Below are 21,438 nucleotides of genomic sequence, written 5' to 3' on the forward strand. Positions count from 1 at the left end.
CTAAGAATTATGGCACCCTGAAATTATAGGTCCTTTAGAAGTTTTTGGCCTTTACCTCACTGTGCCTCAACTTCACTATCTATATAATGGGGATAATATGTACTCACCTCAAAAGACTGTTGTGAGGCTCAATTCATTAATATTTGTAATGAACTTTGATATCCTAAGATGGAAAGCACTGTACATATGTTCACAAAATTCATAATTAAAGGGGTAGAACTCTATATAGTGGGAATATTGAAGGGACAAGTAGCAGAAAGTGGAGTGTTTAAAAATAAAATCAACAGTTTAAGTAAAAATGTGTTAAAGAGGGGCAGGCCCAAGCAAATCTAGTTCAAGATTTGGTTTTCAGGTCAGATCTCCATCTTTTTAGACAGCCAGATGGGAGCGCCACACAATCAATCATACTTCACCCTGGAAATGATGGGGATCACTTGCTGCTGTGCTGCAATAAATCTCCTTCCCCTTGTAGGTGTGATGTTGACGAAAAGGAGTCACCTTGCTCCTCTTGTCTAAGGAAGATCACCACAATGTAAAGCTTTAAAAGGAGATGGATGCATATTTAAGAGGTGGTGGTGGATCTTCTGTAAAGCATGCTGAATGGGCACTCAAAGCAATATGGTCCCAAATTTGATCTACCTAATAATAATGATTTCAAGTGTTCTTTACATTCAAAGGTTAAATGTTCAAAACTTGATACCTAAGTTATGCCTGCAAAATACAGACCCAAGACAACCATATATCTGCATGTACATAGACCAGGTACTGATCACCATATCCAAGTGTCTGTTTAATTCACAGAGTTCTGTGTCAGAGTGTATGAACATGCATATTGTGTGCAACCAGTCTAGGCCCCAAGCCTGAAAAGATATCCCCAAGTATCTGTTTCTGTCAGAATAAATCATATAACTGGCAAAAGATTTTTTTTTGGTAATGTTCTTTGGTGTTCCACGCCGTGTACTTACTCCATGCGAGCTCCCCCGCTGCCTGATTTGCAAACAAACCGTTAACAAGCAAACCTATTTCCAGAGGGAGCCACACACCTATGGACATAAATGCTGATGCCAGTACACAAAAAGAGAAGTAACCAAAAAGGAACCATGGCATTTCTAGTCCATTAGAAACTGCAGTGCAAGGAATTAATGATTACTGACTAGAAAAAAAGGACAACTGGTTGCAAAAGATATTTCATTTTTCAAGCTACAAGGTGCATGCTATAAACAGTGCAGAGCAAAAATGTAAAACCAAAACTAACAGCCAACCGCACTTCTCCGTTACTTAGTCACTCCATCTCCATCCTTTTCTAGACTAGAGACGTCCTCCTTGGTGCTGTATGGTCTGCAACATCTTGAACTAGCCTGTATTCACTCATGGGCTTGAACTAGCCTGTATTCACTCATGGAAAGTGTCAATACCACAGGCTATCACCAGGCTCCACAACCAAGGTCTTAACAAGAATGCTTTGTTTCCAGTTGGGCTGAGGGCTGCTGAGAAGCCATCATTGCTAGAAATAAGTGGTGATGTCAAGCTCACAGGTTTCCCATGAATTCAGGTGGGTCTTGAAAAGACAGGCATTGTTTTTCCCAGGAACCGAAAGGAGTTATACTTTAGGTGACTTTTAGTGTTTAACTTTCTAATACTTTTTTCCCCTCTCTCTTGCTTACTGCAACCCCCCAAAAACAAAAAAGTGTTTAGAGTCGTGAGCAATGACTCAAGAAGATTAAGTGGAGAAGAAGAATGGTCACAACTTTGGAAGCCAATAAGAGGGAAGAATTGGGGCTAGCTTTATGTGCAATGATTAATATGGACTATATATGTACTGGGGATGAGGGGCTTGGAAAGTGTGTTTATCTTCACTGTGCTAATGCTAGATGGATGACTGCCTGTTTATCCAGGTTCAGCTCTCACCTTTCCCCTCTCTCTTTCAGGTGTGCATTGTTTGAAGAATTCTTCTGGGTACAGGTTTTCTTATTCTGCCCTGAAATGATTCCTTTGGCTCTAGGAATCTTATTTTCCTAAGGTGACAGCTTCAATGCAGATGCATAGAATTATCTGCTGCCCCACATACTCCTCTCCTTGACATCCAAATCTGCCGTTTTCTCCCCTTTCTTTCTCTGTCCCCCTTAATCCACCCCAGAGGAACTACGTTGGTTGGAATGGAATGATTATTTTTAATTTTTAGCTTCTTTTTCCCTTCTCTTTTGCTGCAGTATCCCTCCCCACCCAAAGCGTTGTCTCATGGAAATGATTGTAATCTCCAGCGCACTTTAGACATTACTTCCACGCCATTTGGAGTTTTCCGCCCTAGTAGTTTCTGTTGCATTTCTCATTTCACTTCTTGGGCACATGTTTTAAAGACTCAGGATCTTGTATATGCCAGTGAACTGGGACAAATGGCAGGACTCCCAGAGGTGGAGAATTTTTATCCTCTGATTTTGAGGAAATAGTTCATTCGGGGAGGGGTAAGTTTCCAGAAAGGTTTTGAAGTTTCTGCTATGATTTATTAGAGCATGCACCACCAAGAGAGACCAGAAAACCTATATGGCAACAATATTCAGGGGCCAGAAATTCTCAGGCTTGCCAGGCACTCTGCCTTGCCAGAGCTTCTTATACAGACAACAGGACTCAAGCGATGGAGCAGGGATATTTGATAACCTCTGAATCTTGTGAAAGGTCTTTCTGCCCTCCAGTATCTGTCACCATCACTAAAATTCCCCCATTTATTCTTTTCTCTGTGTGGCACAACTCACTACATTTTTAATAAACTGCTTACCCAGTTCAGAGGTTTTGACATTTGGATCCTACTGCAAACTGAGCGTGTGCACATGTGTCTGACAAGAACAGTGCAGAATCCTTTGGGCCAAATTCTGCATTTGTTTACACCTGTGTAACCCCTTTTACTTATGTTCATCTGCCAGGGGAGAAGAAATTGAAGGCCAAAGCTAGGATTTGGTCTTAGAACAATAGCCTTTCATCTCGGAGAACCTCCATCAACCTGAGGTCAGCAAACCCAAAGCACCTCACGAACTTCTCTTTGCTTATGCTAACAGTAAAATTTGTTTGTTGTGAAAATGGATATTTGTGAATATTTAAAGTTCAACTCCACAGCCAAGTGTCACCCTTTCTACCAGCACACTCAGCATAACACCTTTCCCAAATCGGGAGGTACATCAGAGTAAACTCAGCCTGCTGATTTCTGCAGTATTCAGGTTCCGTGCTCCCTATTTATACTTGCTGGATTCTGTTTGCTCTTTTTTTCAGTGTGTGTGCGTGTGCACATGTGAGACCTGGAAGAAGTGGGGCTAGGATATCGTCAGTAGCACAATCTCTCAATAACCTATGAAAGGGACCTTGCCTTGCCTCGACTGGTAGAACTCTGACTTCTACAATTTTTCAAATGTAAAGACACATTTTAGTGTTCAAACAATCAGGGCAGTACAGAAATTGACCAGTCTCCATGAATCGTACGCAATCTGGTGGGGTGAGGGGAGCTGTGAATGTTGCTTCTTTCTGGGATATTATATTCTACCTAGTGATTACAGATCAAATGAAACCCTCTCAAAGACAAAAGGAGGACTTGTGGCACCTTAGAGACTAACCAATTTATTTGAGCATAAGCTTTCGTGAGCTACAGCTCACTTCAAAAGACATTATCTAGCTAAGAGATGGCTTTTTTACAGATGGACATGATGCTTCCATTTCAAATTATTAAAGGAAAGTGCATCCTTCTCATGGCATGCCTCACACTTCCACTAGTTTGCTGTACAAAGTTGGGAAGTAATTAAAGGTTGCTAAGAAATCAAATAAATTATTACCATTCCACCAGCTAGGAAGGAGGAGAGCTTGGTGCCCAAAAAACACATCAAAGTGAGCCCATTGTGACCAGCTCTTCCAGTGCCTGAGAGAAAAGATGTAAATCTAGCCTGTTGTTTTGCCCCCAAATTAACCTGTCAGAGCTAATAGGAGCTGAAATTTAAACCCAGCAAAAATAAATACAAATTAAAAACAACACAGCAGCAGTATATAGAATAAAAAAAGCCCCAAGGCCTGGTGTAAACAAAATACTCAAATGAATCTAAACCCATGAAATGTCTAAAATTCACACGCATTCTGAATGGATGGCACATGGCACTGGCAATGTCTAACATCCACTTGCTGCAGGGGATTGTTACACTTCTGTGAAATGGGGACATGGCACAATGTGGAGCTCCTGTGAGGACGAGTGGAATCCATCACTGTCCTGTCTTCCTACATGCATCCCAGGCAACCAAGAGTGGGATACTTCCATTGGTTTCCAGAACTGGCCAGACTGAAGCAGCACTGCTCGATGAGGGTTTCCAAGCCGTGAAGCACAAAAGCCTACATGGGTCAGGGAGCTTTAGGCAAGATGTGGAAATATTTTATCAAAACAATAATGCTGAACCAGGGCATGTAATTACATTGTCTGTCTGTCTCACACACACGCATGTCTATCAAGTGTACTCAACAGTCAACCTCTTGCCTCCCAGCACACCCCAAGTATGTCAATACAGTGCGATATACTTTTAGCCATACTTTGTGCTCTCCACCTCCTTTCACAAAATATAAGCAGAGATTCTTTCCATGGGCTGTAGCCCAAGTGCAGCAATCACAAAACTAAGACTAACAGACACTTTCCAAACCAATAGCATTTTCTAGAGGGTTTGAGGGCACTAAACTCTAAATAAACTCCTTGTCCTGACACTGTGTGCACACAGCTCCCAGTTTGCTCTCTCACATACAGTCCACACACCTCAGACATAGTAAATTATTCCCCTAACACTATAGGTGTGCACTGTAAATCATCTAAAGACAATGCCTCGTTTAGGCTCACTCTGTCTGACAGAGCTTTAAGGCCAGTCTATGGATGGCACGGGCAATCGCCTAGAGTGTCAAAAACCAGCTGTGTCAGGGGAATCAGACAATATCAAAAATGGAGTCAACCATGAATCTGAACTACACAGCAGACTGCAGAACTACAAACTGCCTACCAGAGTGTCAGGACATTTTTGGAAACTAAATCTGTGAGTTGGAAGGGAGCAGTACTTAGGTTGAAGGACTCTCCCACTGACAGCAGTTTGAATCCAATTTAGAGAGTCTTACTCTTCACTTCACTATGTGAGCTTTATTCCAGAGTAAGCACACTGGAATTGTTCACATTTCACCAGCATAAAACTAGCATAAGAGTTCAGCACTCAAGCCCGGTGACTCTAGGTGTGGTTGTATGGGGCAGCACAAACTGTTACCCTTAAGGTCCCTGCAAGACACTCATATCTAGAGTGTGCACTGGGGATGGGGAGGTTTAGTGGGATCCAGCATCTTCCTAGAGGATGCTCTGTTACCTTCATTTCTGGCACAACAGGGAAATTCTGCTGACTGCACTCTTAAAGCTCCCACACAGCAGTACAAGTGGATTCAATGAGCAAGTGCCACAGCACTGGCAGCTCACAAATATTTCTGCCCTCATCTGGTCTAGTACCTCCTTCCAATGCTTGCTTGCCCCACGGCCCTCTCACTCTCTAGAATTCAGGGTGCTTTCTGTTTGACTCAGCCCTCCAGCCTAGTCAATATATAGTTTTCCCTTCTGGGGTATCAAAGTCTCTCCGGACCAACTGTCTGTATGCCATTCCAGGCAGTCCTCCTTGGCATTTCCTGGTCTGTGCCACTTTCTCAGTGGCTGGTAAAGGATCCCAGGCACACCCGCTACTTCTAGTCCTGGGACCTGATCAGCAGCAACCAAGGTCTAAACAGTCTCAAACCTTTCTGCTTTTTTCCTGGGCTTTTTCCGACTCTGCCTTCCATAGGCTTTCTTCCCCAAACTCCTCTGAGTAAACCCTTCCCACAGAGCTAGGATTCCAGGAATTTTGCTCCCCCTTGGGTTTATTCCTATCCATCTGTCTGTATCAAGACAGTGACTGCAGACTCTCTCCCGACAGCCCCTTTCTGCTGCAAACTTCCTGGTTTTATACAAGCTCAGCCAGCTGTTGCCCATCTGGGCTTCATCATCAATTAACTTCATCAATCAAGCCTGACTCCTCCCCACCCCGCACAGGTGCAGCCTGTAAGGTTAATTGGCCCCTTGTGAACCACCTTAACCCCTTCAGGGTTGGTGTGGGGTGAATACCCCATCACAAGGAACAAGAACTAGTGGCTGATCTCCCTAGATTTCTGCATGCAATCCGATTTCTTCCAGCCCTCTCTGGGACTTTCAGTGTGTCAGACTACATGCTGTATAAATGATTCCGTAACAACCTGTGCCAACATCTCTCTGTGTAAAGTTTATAAAATTCCAAACTGCCCCGCTTTCTAGTATTTATTATATATTATAATAAATTATAATTCAAATTATAACTTTTCCCATGTTTGCATCCCAAAAACATTTCACAGTGACAAAATCTGGCAGGGCTGGCAGTCTCGGCTAAAGAGAGATTTATGACTGAAGTAACCGTGGTGAGGTGTTACCGGTCAGAACTGAACTATTTTTGTAGAGCTCTGAGAGTTCCTAGAACTAAAATAGTGTGAAGAATTGCAGGTCAGGATTAAAAAGTGCTGTCAAAATTAAAGCCTGCATAGAGCATGTCCAGCTAATGCAGTTCCTCATTTCAATGGCCACTAAAAATTCAAACAACATTTTAAAGGCAACAGTGAGGACACATTTTTGGTCAATAATGTTAGCAAGTCACAGAACCTTTGAACCTGGAATTTCTAGTGATACAGGGACTCAGTACGTTATATGACACAACAGAGCTAATGATACAAAAACTCGTCAAGTCTCTAGACCACCAAGGATTTGTGCATGGTACAGGGGCTCGTAAAGGGATACAAGCTCTGCCAGTGGGATGGCACTAGTTCTGAAGTCCAAAAATTGTCACCTTCCAGCCCTTGTTCAGTAGCCTTTGTGTAAAATGAACCAAAGGGCTCAGTTTAGTTCCTAGGGGAGAGGTATCCATACCCAACAAGACAACACTGCAACCGCAATCTCAGCAGTAAACCAACAGGCCTCCTCTCTCAGCAGTAGGTCAGGGTTGAAGAACATGCTGTCATGGAGGAAATCAATTTTTAAGGCTTTCACTCTGGCACTTATTACCAGAACTAAATTCACTCTCCCATAAAGAAAGTGACATGAAAACAGAGAGATTCACGTGCCTGACCAGTGAACAAATGTCTTTCCCTCATCTTTGGGCTTTTAAATCCCTGTGTGATTGAGCAGTGATTATTATTATATTTTAAATAATATGCTAGAGTTGGGTGGATTCTACAAAAAATATTTTCCAATGACAATTTTTTTGAATGTTTAAACTCATTCTCTCAGGCTGTGCTTGCATCCTTCTTTGGTGTTCACTTCCCATGGACATTTGTGCCATTGACTGTTACTGGGATTGGTGTTTGCAGAAAGTGAATTACAAAGTTACAAGATGAGTAACTGAATAAACCAAAGTCTACATTCACATAAGGGAGTATTTGAGCTGGAAGTGCTTGCATACTAATCTGAGAAACAGAGCTATATGATTTCTGACCAATCGTAATTAACCCTCACAGTCTGAATAGTGAATATTCCACAGCACTGTTTGTGATCAATCCAGAAAGTTTTAAAAACCTCCATCAGATAATTTTGCATACTAAGTACATCTAAGGAAATCTTGATCTGCTTACAGGTATCCTGTGAGCGAAGCAGGGCCAGGGGGAGGAGGATAGATTTGCCAGATAAATTGTTCGCTGCCAGTTATTTGTGCAGCTCTAAAACACACACAGAAGCAAAAGAATGGATAGAGAAGAAGGCGGCAAGCAGGGATAAAAACGGAAAAGAGAGAGGAAAACGACCAGCACTGATTACTGACAGCTCTGGAAGAGTAGCAGGAATATCTGTCCTATCACAGCTTTATCATCTCCTTCAATTTAAAGGTTTTTTATTTAAAGAAAAAAATAATCAAAGGTGGCCTGGAGTGTGTAAGAGAATTACTAATGTGTCTGAACTAGAAGTTCACACTCAGTCCAACTGCTTCATATTCACAGCATCAGGCCTTGTAGCCATTGCAATAGAATTGTATGGGTCTCCAAAGACTCCTGGGCAGGATTGGCTGGGAAACTGATGTAATTACTAACATTATTACCATTAAAACAAAATAATCATTTTAATTACATCTGGGGCTTTGGTTTTTTTGCTCCCCACCCGCTCCTACCACTATCGCATTCCAGGTAAGGCAGTGTGATGACGACCCTTTCCTGCAGCCCCCACTCTGGGCAGCAGCACACCTTTCCACCCAATTTTAAAAGAGAGAGAGAGAGAGAGAGAGCTGCTTCAGCAGCATCAGTACATGAAAAATGAAAATGGTAACCCCAGGCTTGTGACGTTTCATTCCCAGAGGCTTTTGCTTGAACAGAAAAAACTGCTGTAAATGGCAAGTGATTGTATCCTCACCACATTCCCAACTAAAATAAGTGGCAATCAAAACCACGGTCAGGGGACACAACACTGACAAGATGGACCGTGGCTGCAGAGGCAGGGCTCTGCTTTGCAGAAACTTCCTTCGGCTATGTTTCTATCTGTAAAAGCAGGCTAGAGTTTTCCTTTTCTTCCAGCCCTGTCTCATACTGGAGTTTGTTCTTATTTATTTGCTTTGAATGAGACAGATACAGTAGATGGTTCAAGTCTGCAAAGATGTCTGTACAGTTAAGGCTAGAATACAGACTCGCGAGTTGATAGTGGAAGGACTTGCTGCTTACAATGCAGATACTGGGCTGTTGGGTTTTTTTACTGGAAACCACATATGCATGCAGGATCACACCACATACACACATCCCTTCTTATGCCTGATGCTTTTTAATATGCTAAACTGCTGCAGACAAAAGTCACGGGGCTACAAAGCCAAAGGTGGCAGATTTCTAAATGATGCCACCTCTCTGATGTTTAGAGGAGTTTTCTCATTACCTCCTCACCATACTAACAGGAAGGAAAGGTCAAAGAACCTTAGCCCACAAAATGCCCTTTGGAGTGGATGAGAGATATTTGGATTCTGTAGCCCAGAGGCACTGGCAACTGAATGGCTCAATCCAGCAGTGGAGAAGTTTGGAGATGATTTTATTGGCCTCTGCTCCTCTCTCTCACAGATCAATAGGCAGATGGTTATAGATGCAGTGGAAGCCTCAGTCTTGGCCTGTAAACAAAGCCCTAGTATAAATTAATATGCCCTGTCAAGTTACAGGTACTTCTTTTGGTGTGCCATCTCATGGGTGGTTGAGGTACTAAGTGGCAGTCTGGCACCGAAAGCATGACCGAGAAGACGGTCTTATGCCAGAAGATGTAACCCAATAATACACATTACTCTAAAAATTATCCATTGTGTTAAATATAACAGAATACAGCAGACTCATAGTAGTCTGCAAAAAGATAAAATAATCTACATCTGCCTCCAAGGAACTTAAAATCCTGAAGCAGAAGAAGAACTGAAAGATGCCCGCAGTCAAATCAAAATGGAACGTTGAGAACTGACTGTTGCAATGCTAGTCCCCACCAGTCTCTAGAACAAGGAGGCACCAACCTATAACGTGTAATCTAATGAGCAAGAAATGAATCTGCGGATTTCCTTTTATAAAAACCCATCCTCTTTTCTAAAACCTGTGGAAATAGCTGATTCAAGAAGTTGTTGACAGATGGTTAGTATGCGTCTATCAGTAGCTCCTTGGTTCATCAGCTGTTGTCAATCAAGCAAGTTGGCAGACAGAAGGTAAGGCAAGAATGTTGCAGCAGAACATTCTTTGCTGTTGTCACACATGACATCACAATAAACTTATGCATACACACACACGCTCACACACACATACAGAGAGAGAGAGAGAGAGAGGCTGGTACCATTAGCAACGTTGAGAGACTCGGCCAAAATCTCTAGGAATTTTGATTTGTGGGAGGGGATGGACAAAGGACTGACACCTGCTAAACAACCAGTGGGGCCACTGGACAATCGAGATGCTAACAGAGCACTCAAGGAAGATAAGGCCATTGCGGAGAAACTAAATGAATTCTTTGCATCTGTCTTTCCAGTTGAGGATGTGAGAGAGATTCCCAAACCTGAGCCATTCTTTTTAGGTGAGAAATCTGAGGAAATGTCCCAGATTGAGGTGTCATTATAGGAGGTTTTGTAACAAATTGATAAACTAAACAGTAATAAGTCACCAAGAACAGATAGATGGTATTCACCTAAGAGTTCTGAAGGAACTCAAATGTGAAATTGCAGGGCTACTAACTGTGGTCTGTAACCTATCACTTAAATCAGCCTTGTACCAAAATGACTGGAGGATAGCTAATGTGGCACCAATGTTTAAAAAGGGCTTCAGAGGTGACTCCGGCAATTACAGGCTGGTAAGCCTGATTTCAGTACTGGGCAAACTGGTTGAAACTATAGTAAAGAACAAAATTGTCAGACACATAGATGAACATAATTTGTTGGGGAAGAGTCAATGTAGTTTTTGTAAAGGGAAATCATGCCTCACCAATCTACTAGAATTCTTTGAGGGGGTCAACAGGCACGTGGACAAGGGGGATCCAGTGGATATAGTATATTTAGATTTTCAGAAAGCCTCTGACAAAGTCCCTCACCAAAGGCTCTTAAGCAAAGTAAGCAGTCATGGGATAAGAGGGAAAGTCCTCTCATGGATTGGTAACTGGTTAAAAGATAAGAAACAAAGGGTAGGAATAAATGGTCAGTTTTCAGAATGGAGAGAGGTAACTAGTGGTGTCCCCCAGGGGTCTGTACTGGGCCCAGTCCTAGTCAACATATCATAAATAATCTGGAAAAAGGGGTAAACAGTGAGGTGGCAAAATTTGAAGATGATACAAAACTACTCAAGATAGTTAAGTCCCAGACAGACTGTGAAGAGCTACAAGAGGATTTCTCAAAACTGGGTGACTGGGCAACAAAATGGCAGATGAAATTCAGTGTTAATAAATGCAAAGAAATGCACATTGGAAAACATAATCCCAACTATACATATAAAATGATGGGGTCTAAATTAGCAGTTACCACTCAAGAAAGAGATCTTGGAGTCATTGTGGATAAGTTCTCTGAAAACATCCACTCAATGTGCAGCAGCAGTCAAAAAAGCAAACAGAATGTTGGGAATCATTAAGAAAGGGATAGGTAATAAGACAGAAAATATTATATTGCCTCTATATAAATCCATGATACACCCACATCTTGACTACTGCATGCAGATGTGGTTGCCCCCATCTCAAAAAGATATAGAATTGGAAAAGAATTGGAATTGGAAAAGGTTCAGAAAAGGGCAACAAAAATGATTATGGGTATGGAACGGCTGCCATATGAGGAGAGATTAATAAGACTGGGACTTTTCATCTTGGAAAAAAGACGACTAAGTGGGGATATGAAAGAGGTCTATAAAATCATGACTGGTGTGGAGAAAGTAAATAAGGAAGTGTTATTTGCTCCTTCTCATAACACAAGAACTAGGGGTCACCAAATGAAATTAATAGGCAGCAGGTTTAAAACAAACAGAAGAAAGTATTTTTTTCACACAACGCACAGTCAACCTGTGGAACTCTCTGCTAGAGGATGTTGTGAAGGCCAAGACTATAACAGAGTTCAAAAAAGAACTAGATAAATTCATGGAGGATAGGTTCATCAAAGGCTATTAGCTAGGATGGGCAGTGATGTTGTCCCTAGCCTCTGTTTGCCAGAAGCAGGGAATGGGCAACAAGGAATGGCTGCTCTGTTCATTTCATCTGGGGCACCTGACACTGGCCACTGTCAGAAGACAGGATACTGGGCTAGATGGGCCTTTGGTCTGACCCAGTATGGCCATTCTTATGTTTTTATGTTAAAGAAGAAGATGGGGAAACTGCTGCTACAGAAGAGAAAATCCCTGTTGGAAAAGTCCTCATGGAAGGTTCAGCCAGAAAGGAAACAGTCAACTGATATTTCTGTCATCCAATCAGGACTCTCAGTTCCCCAGTGATTATAGAGAGCCATGGCACGCTTAGCAAGGTAAGAGTAGTTCAGGACAGTGGGAAATTAAGAGCACTGATTGGCTCTATAGGAAATCAGAATATAGGCCAATGTCTTCTGCTAAGGGCTACCAGACCTACTGTGGTTTAACCATGCTCCCCACTGAACCAGTTAGCTCACCAGCTACAGATGTTATGCATGGAACCTGCAGGACCGAAGACTTAATCCTGTTGATTATGAATACATATGGAGTTAATAGCCACAAAATCTGAGTGTGCAGAACCACACTATTTTATAAAGTCAGAGGCTCCCATCATGAATGTGATAAATAACCCAGTAAATGAGGAGGCACCTGCCCCTGAAAGTTACGTATATGCAGACTGAACTGGAGAGGCTTTGATGTACCTACAGGAAATATTCTGTGTCTAGCCTTGTACCATACCTAGACCAGACTCTAGAAATAAGTGTTGGTTCTGTTCTGTCTTTGTTAGCTTGTTTTACATAGAATCATTATACCATGTCAGGCTGGCTGACCAGACTTATTTTCCTACATGTTATGTACAATGAAGAGATAGATGGCTAGCTTACATTTAAAGATACACAAGAGTTTTCAGATCCAGGAACTTCCACTATTCCCCACCAGAGTCTGGACAATCCCAAAGCTTGGCTAGATCTCACGCATGAAACTGGGTTTCTGGCATTTACTGATGCTCCACGTCTATTTCCAGACAACACAGAATAGGCAGAGGAAGATCTCAGCATTATACATTTTTTATTTAAAATCCAAATTCTGGGAAAAGTGGAAACAGAAATACAGAGAGGGGGGAAGGAAGAGATTATGAAACTTCTCTAAAGTGAGTGCACAATTGGTTGAAAGACCATACTCAAAGAGTAGTTATCAATGGTTCACTGGGATGACGCATCTAATGGGATCCCACAGGGGTCAGTCCTGGGGCAGGTGGTACTATTCAATATTTTCATTAATGACTTGGATAATGGAGTGGAGAGGATGCTTATAAAATTTGCCCATGACACCAAGTGGGAGGGGTTGCAAGCACTTTGGAGGACAAGGTTAGAATTTGAAATGATCTTGATAAATTGGATACTTGGTCTGAATTCAACAAGATGAAATTCAATAAAAACAAGTAAAAAGTACTACACTTAGGAAGGAAAACTAATGCACAACTACAAAAAGGGAATAACTGATTGGTAGTAGTATTGCTGAAAAGGATCTGGGGGTTTTACAGGATCACAAACTTAATATGAATCAATAATGTGACACAGCTGCGAAAAAGGCTCATATCATTCTGGGGTGTATTAACAAGAGTGTTGTATGTAAAATACAGACGGTAACTGTCCTGCTCTACTTAGCACTAGTGAGATCTCATCTGGAGTACTGTGTCCGACTCTAGGAGCCACAATTATTGGACAAATTGGAGAGAGACCAGAGGAGAGCAGCAAACATGATAAAAAGTTTAGAAAACCTGAGCTATGAGGAAAGGTTAAAAAACTGCACATGTTTAGTCTTGAAAAAAGACGATGGAAGAGGGACCTGATAACAGTCTTCAAATATGGTCAGAGCTGTTAAAAAACTACAATGATCAGTTGTTCTCCATGACCACTGAAGGTTGGACAAGAAGTAAGGGGCTTAATCTGCAGCAAGGAAGATTTAGGTTAGATATTAGGACAGACTTTCCAACTATAAGGGTAGCTAAGCTCTGAAATAGGCTTCATGGGGAGGTTGCGGAACCCCTGTCACTGGAGATTTTTATGAACAAGCTGGACAAGCACCTAACAGGGATAGTCTAGGTTTATTTGGTCCTGCCTCAATACAATGGGCTGGCCTTGATGACTTCTCAAGGTCCCTTCCAGCCCTATGATTCTCTGTAGTAGGGGCAAGGAGAACACAGTGAAAAAATGCATCTTAGAGAACAAACCCTGAAGGTCAGTGTGGCATGCACGTGGGTGCCTAACTAATGTACTACCAAAGCACTGCGGGGCACAGACATGGGCAAACACGTTTTAGCAAATTGGAAAACCATAAAAGTCTATTATAGCAAATCAAACAGCAGTCAGCATGACAGCCATTAGCCTGAAATGAATACATGGGAACTTAATGAGGTCTGTCAAGGCCAGCTTGGTGAATTAAGTTGCCAATTCTAGCTGGATTCCCCTTTCTTTACAGACTTGAAAGCATCCGTGCTGCCTCATTAGAGTTTGACAAGTGAATTGCAGGCCCTTTTGCCCAGATAAAATGGATAATTGCACTGGAACAGCATAGTTAGGGGTTGGGGGAGAGACCCCCCTCCTTCCACAAACACACACACCTGCTCTTCTATTACAAACAGGTGACTGTGTTGTAATTAAGACATGACAGGCACTGAAGACCACCAGGTCACAGGCACTGTACCGAAGCATAAGGCAAAGAGGCGTGATTGCCGGTCCAATAAACAGAGCAACACACGGAGCTTAATGTTAAGGGGTGCATTTGCTTCCCCACTAATTCCACTCACACATTCCCTCACTCACATGCACTCACAAACTGCACTACATGGCTCATGCCCAAATAATTTACATTCTTGAAACAAATGGGCTTTCTAAGGCACTGGTATATCTATTCAGAAGCAGTACTTTTAAAGGGTGTTTTTTTCATATTCCATTTATTTATGTACATTATTTTTGAATTCTCTATTGCCATACAATGGTAGTAGGCTTAAATAGCCCTTCCCCTGCTGCTCCATCTCTTAGCTAGGACTACTGCTACCAAGATGTTCATTTATCTCAAAATAAATACAGGAATAGAACCAGGGAAAACCCTCAATATCTATGAAGTGTGCCAATAGCTAATCTAGGGGAAATCGCATTCGCATTTGTTAGCCCAGTCTTCCTCCCCAACTTCCCAGTCCCATTTGTACATTGTGTCTGTTTACGTCTGGTCTTAAACTTGGATCATAAGCTCTTTAGGGCAGGGCTCGTCTCTGACTAGTAGTAACCTCACTGTTTATCAAAAGCATTATTACAGAGAGGAGTTTGCTAATACCCTCCACAGCTGTGTCCCATAGCAACTATGTGTCCACATTCCTTGGAACTACCATTGTTTCAGTGGAACATTGGGCACTTCAAAGCAATGTACCTTGCATGAAGCAAAGCCACCTTTTTGTGCCAGGGGCCTGATTTTCCAAGGTGATCAGAACTTACACCTCCCTGTGAAGTCAATGGAAGCTCTAGGTACTAAGCACCCGGTGATTGTAGCAGCACACAGCTAATCAACACACTCAACTGTCTGCTTTAAAAAGGAGAAGGCATCATCTCTCTTGCTTGCTCTATTCTGGCCAGTAGGTGGGCATGCGACTCCTCCCCCCAGGATTCCCACATGAACAGGGATGAACTGACAGGTTCAGAAAATGTAAAGTGATACTGTGGTGGGAAGAAGGACATGTTCTTGCCAACCCAAAGTTACTACAAAATGAAAACACCCTCAACAAAAAAGTGTAAGCTTGAAGCCAGACTGTGACTTCCCAGGGCCACCAGAACCTGTAGTATAATAAGCTAGAAATGACTCCACCAGCAGTGTTACGGAGGAAAAGAGAAAAACAATAGCGATGACTTTTCTAGCGTACTGATAACTTTAGAAGGCCCTATTGGATCCAAAGAAGCACACCCTCCTTTTTCTCAGTACTTTACCACACATTAAAAAGGCACCATGGAAATATTATCTCCTGATAGAAGAATAGAAGTGCTTTCAGGACACTGGCTGGATGATGAGTATGTGGCTCATTACCTTTGATCCATGTCCTTGCTTAAAGATCATGGACAGAGATTACAAATTGGCACATGAACACACTTAATTACATTAGGTCAATTTCCAAAAAAGCATGAGCTCTGAAAACTAAGTTTCAGTGTTGGTCTGTTGTGAGTAACATGATGCTAACTACAACCAAAACCAGCAAGATGGGCTGAAAGACACCTCACTACAGAGCAGGTGACTCATATCCAGAAGAGGACAGCAAAGAAAGAGTGTGACAGATTATTTTTTTGTCTCTTCCAGCACTGCTGCCACAATGCCTTTTTCCCAACCAAGTTTAACGTTCACATCCATTCCTGAACGTTGGCCCTCCTTCCTCCCCATACTTGATACCACTAAGTTAAATCTCCAGCCTTCCATATATCTGAATTTATGATCTGAGTTCTCAAGATGGAGGTGACAAGGGAGAGGAGAAATGGCATGGTTGCTCCAATTATATAAATATAGAAGCTTAATCTAGCATCAATTCCAGATGGGTACAGAAATGTAGTTTCCATTCATTTCTCCATGACCAGGAGGGAGCCCTCTTTCTAATACACATCATAAAATATTTTAACAGGTTTTATGGGGTGACGTTGGGATGGAGAAGGAGGAGGGAACCTTCTCTTCTAGTCTTACCTGTGTTCCAGGGAGAAGTACATTGCTTCTGTAGATCGGGAAATAGTTTGAAAAGAGAAGGAGAGCAATAGAAAACAAAGGTCTGTGTGTTCAAGGATTTAGGTGAAGTCACCTAAAAGCCAATTTCCTCCTTTCCCATATCCTAGAGTGGCTTTGTGGAGACAGGACATGAAGTTCTCACACGGATTGCCAGTACACTTCGCAGACCTACGAAAATACCCACCCCTTCAGACATATCACCGTACAGAGGATCTGCAGGACGGAGATCCAGTCACTCCTCATTCATTTCAAGAGGTCTGGGCATAAAAAGGGAGCAGCGAATGGGTTATACAACTATTGCTGACTTTTTTTTTTAAGTTTACACTTAAAAAGGAAAAGAAATGCCTCTGACACACTGTCATTCTCAAAGAGGTGTTTCAGATTATTTGCTTCACATAGAAGCAGACAAAGCAAATGGGAGACAAACTCCAGGCCAATTTATCACGAACAGCCTACTGAAGGAAACTCACCCACACAGGAGAGGGACAGTGAAAGATCCAAACTCCAGCACAGCATGGAGCCTGCAGCCAGCATATTAACCAACCATTTGTAATCCAATAATTTGTACTTCTCAATTATCAAAGACTGCTCAGTTTCACATACACTGATGAACTCCCTTATCTGCACACAGAAGCATGCTTCAGGAATAACAAGAGCCTGCCCGGGGTCAGACAGGGAGAGGGCTCCCCTAGTCTGGGAATAGCAGGGCCCAGAATCAGACAGGGAGAAGGCTCCATCAGTCATTTCTCCATTTCAAAACTGTTAATCATTTGATTAAGACTAGTACCAGCCATGGTGCAGCTTGTTGGTCTCCATCCTCTCCCTCACTAAAGACTGGCTGCTCGGCTGTACCCAACAACCCTGAAATCAACCCAAAATCTCCAGAGTGAGAAGTTCCTTGACCATGCTACTTGACTGAGTTGACACAACTTTACACAAGTTTAGCGACACATATAGGAGCTATCGTCTTCCCAGCAGTCAGCATGGCCAAGCCACCCCGGAAGGAGCACGACAATCTTCTCCCAGGGAAAAGAATCTCATCACTACAGAGAGGTCTACAAGGAGACCAAATAGCTGAGAGGGCAGAGCCATTCAGGCAGAGCATTCCCAGAGTTTGCCACTAATCTAAAAAGGCTTGAGGGAACATTTACTTCTACACAAAATAGCCTCCATGGAGACGCCGCTTCCTTTGTCCCCAAAAGAAAGCAGAAGCAAAAAACAGATTCCTATTTTGGGCTGCTTTCAATCTTCACTCTCTCCCAAAGCTTGCTCCTGAGTTAAAGCCCCATATGGAGTGTGTGTTACATTTCTTTGAGCTCACAGCCCACTCCTCCACCTGCCTTTTTCCAACAGATATACTCTGCCTATGGAGCGTTATCACTCCGCTACTACCCATTGGAACAAATGGCCTAGACTTTCAGGGATTTCATCCTTCACTGAACCCCAACGACAGGACAGGTGGACAAGACCAAACACCCCAGAGGGCCACTACCATCACTATAGAGCTGGACAGACAGCTCTGCTCTTTTTACAATTAACTGAAACAAATGGGCAAGCTCTGCCCAGAAGAAGAAAAAGTATCCAGGAAAAAGGTCTCTCCAGAGGAAATCCAGGCTCCTACCTCTGCAATGCGAACACTGTAGGGCTGATTGTGAAACCTTGGAGCATTGTCATTCACATCTCCCACTTGGATATTCACCGTCCCCTTGATCACCTGTGGCCAGAAGAATAAAAACATACAGCTGGCATTAGGCCACTGGGTACATTCTTCATTTTCAAAGGATTTCAGAGAAGGGACAGATGCAGAATTGAAGATCCAGGCAGGAAGAGACTAAAATTTCAGCAGCTGTCACTCCCCAAGAGCCACAGCTACTGTACATCATTCTCTTTAGAGCCCCAACAGCCAGAGGTCCGATGGGATTTACAATGCCCCCTGCTGGTAGATGCTGGGACTAAAGTACTTCTCCATTCCCCAGTAACCAGTGCAGCCACTCCACTCTTTACAGCTCCCCTTCTAAGAGATGGTAGCATTGTAGCTGCAAGATCTCCTGAGCCAGTGCTTCTCCACTACTCCCTGCAGCTCCACAGCTTTTATATAATGGTAAAAAGACTTGCATCTGCATTTCTACATCATGACCTACAGTGCTCTCCTGTTCACTCTCTAATGCCCCTTTCAGGGAGAGGCTGGGATTGCAGTGGCTGTGAACTCCTCAACAGCCGGTGCTCTCCCAGTCCCACTCCATGCTTCTCCGGTCTCAGATCATGAAATGAAAAAAGTCATACTTACCCCCTGGCTGTCACTGACAGAAAATTCAACTGTGAATTCTGACTTAGTCTGAAATGAAAAGAGAAGAAAAACATATAATTAGAGGTACTGTAGCGTTTATCTGTGGATGGCAGGCTTTGAACTTTAGCCGAGTATTATTACATGCAAAATACTGCCGTGGCCTTGAAGAGAACAGGGAGGGGTCCCAAGCCCACTTACATACACTGTATATGAGTACAATTGCTCAGAAATATTAACCACATAGGACTCCTGTACATTATCTGCACACACGAGGCAGCTCTTCCCGTGTCAATAGGTGGCAGGTACTGAAGCAGCCAGCTTGCCAACTGGCAGCCGAGTACTCTAACCAGAGGCGGGTACTTCACAAAAGCCATACAGATCAAAGGAATCTGCTGTTTGACCTCCTTCGTTGTGCCCACCCCCTCCAGCATATGATATGACCCTGGCAACAAAGGCTGTTTGCAATGGCAGTGAGGATGAGTAAGTGAGGGGGACACAGACCTCCTCTTCCCAGGCTGTAGCACATGGACCACTAGTGGTCTGCAGAGAGCTGCCTGTCCTCTTTGGTTCCAGCTGAGAGATACAGCACAGATGTGAGGGGGACAATCTAGTGCCCTGCCTCCAAACAATGGCTGGCATTGGATGCTTAAGAAGAAGGTGGGGAAGAACTTTCCTTCCAGACCACCTCTTTTCCACCAGGGACTGTCCCATTTGAGGGCCATAAAATCTTGACAAAGAAATCATGTGGGGCTGGGGAGTGTGACATAAAATATTACAACAGAACTGTCTGTTACCTGGGTACCATCTGGTTTAATTTAAATCAAGTCCCATCCAGCCATCAAACAATTCCTTTCCTTCTCTGATTCCTCCTTTTACAACTTCACTGCCCCCTAACCACTACTGCTGCACAAGTGGAGCGACACGTGTTCTGGAAGCATTGCATAGGAACGATCTGAAAGCAAGTTTGGAATGATTCTATGTGCTACAGACTTGGTTGATTTATTCTTAGTTAGGAAGCTCAGGGATAGCCAGCAGGCTCTGGTTCCCCAAACTGCAACTTAACCTCTCTTATGCCAGGATAGTTGTTTACCTTGGAGGCGGTTTCAGGGATGGTTTACCAAAGCATACATTCCCCTCCATGAAGGCTCAGGTAATGCAATCTGAGAAGGCCTCAGGGCAATGCCTGTACCAGTCTGAGCAGCCCAAATGCCAAGGACACAGGAGAGAGATCCATTTTCCTTGCTGCAAGACTCTCGCATATCAGCTTTTTCATCACCACTTCTCCCACCCTCTCCACCCACAAGCGCAACCACAGGAAAAAAAAGTTGGGGAATGGGGACCAAGTCCAGATTTCATTGAACATAAAAAAAGATAAGCCAGGGAAGAGACAGGACAGACAGACAGGGCTTCCCCCAGCCTACTTTCTGTCCCCACAGCTCACTTCAATCACATCCCTTTTTAGACTGGGTTATTCAGTCCATCATTTTGCATCTAATTCTTTCTATTCAGTAAATCTTTTAAAGCTTACTTTGTCTCCCTTTCATTTGTTCTTTTCCCTTTCACTGTTCGTTCCCTTTCTACTGCTATTTATTGTACGAGTTTGCCCTCTGTCTTTTTGCCCCTCCATCTCATTTTCCTACATTGTGCAAGAATTTATATATTTCCTTTGCGCCCCTCCACTTTGCTTTTCTTGTGTGATTTTCTCTTCTTCCTACTTAGTAATCTCTCTTCCCTTCTCCCTCTAACACTCTTTTCATTTTTCATGCTTCCTCGTTCTGTATACTCTTCCCACCTTCATCTTCTTACACACTCTTACCCCACCTGCTTACGTACTCCTGCTTACCCCACCAGAAACACTCACACACACTTTTTCCCTGCCTACAGAAATCAAACACACTCCTGCCTGCGCCCCCCAAAATCTCTCTCTCGCTCTCTCTCACACATACACACACACACACTAGATTTGCCCTCACAATCAAGCCAATACATAAACACTTGTTGACACCCCCACCCCCCCAGGATCAGTTCATATATGCAGACTCCTCTGCCCCCAAATCCAGTCACACAGTCATACAGGCTCTCCCCAACCACAACCCACGTGGGATTTGTTACAAGGCTAATTCAAAAAATTCACAAACACTCCGACTCCTTGACACAAGTAGCCTCCCCTCCTCCCAGTCTCCACCTGCATTTTACATTCCTCTGCAAGCCCTCAGTTTCCCTCCTTGCACATGGATTTCCCTTGTCTCTTCAAAACCTTCATGTACCCCACATCTCCCTGAACTTTCTAGACTCTCCCCTGCACCTTCTCAGTCCCCTCCTGCTTCTCACATTCCCCCATCTCCTCATAACTCCTGGTCAACGGCTCACTCACAGAATGTCAGACATCTTCCTGAGGGCACCTTGACTTCAGTTCCATTGAAGACAATGGCAGAGGATAGTCATCTTCACTGAGGGCAGCCTTGCTTTCCCTGCAGTTTTGCATATAGATTCATAGATATTAAGGTCAGAAGGGACCATTATGATCATCTAGTCTGACCTCCTGCACAATGCAGGGCACAGAATCTCACCCACCCACTCCTGCAATAAACCTCTCACCTATGTCTGAGCTATTGAAGTCCTTAAATGATGGTTTAAAGACTTCAAGGTGCAGAGAATCCTTCAGAAAGTGACCCATGCCCCATGCTACAGAGGAAGGCGAAAAACCTCCA

At 43.2% G+C, this 21,438-nt stretch overlaps 1 protein-coding gene across 1 annotated transcript in view; it reads right to left on the reverse strand.

Moving 5' to 3' along the window:
* The window catches only part of CDH23 (cadherin related 23), a 498,190-nt gene that overhangs the window by 355,783 nt on the left and 120,969 nt on the right, over positions 1–21,438 (reverse strand). Inside the window, exons 5-6 of the mRNA XM_077821918.1 lie at positions 18,728–18,775; positions 18,062–18,154 (exon numbers count right to left, since the gene is read on the reverse strand). Of these exons, the coding sequence (XP_077678044.1) occupies positions 18,062–18,154; positions 18,728–18,775 (141 nt within the window). The remainder of the gene's footprint in view (positions 1–18,061; positions 18,155–18,727; positions 18,776–21,438) is intronic.

The sequence above is a fragment of the Eretmochelys imbricata genome, chromosome 7, assembly GCF_965152235.1.
Source record: "Eretmochelys imbricata isolate rEreImb1 chromosome 7, rEreImb1.hap1, whole genome shotgun sequence".
Lineage (NCBI taxonomy): Eukaryota > Metazoa > Chordata > Testudines > Cheloniidae > Eretmochelys > Eretmochelys imbricata.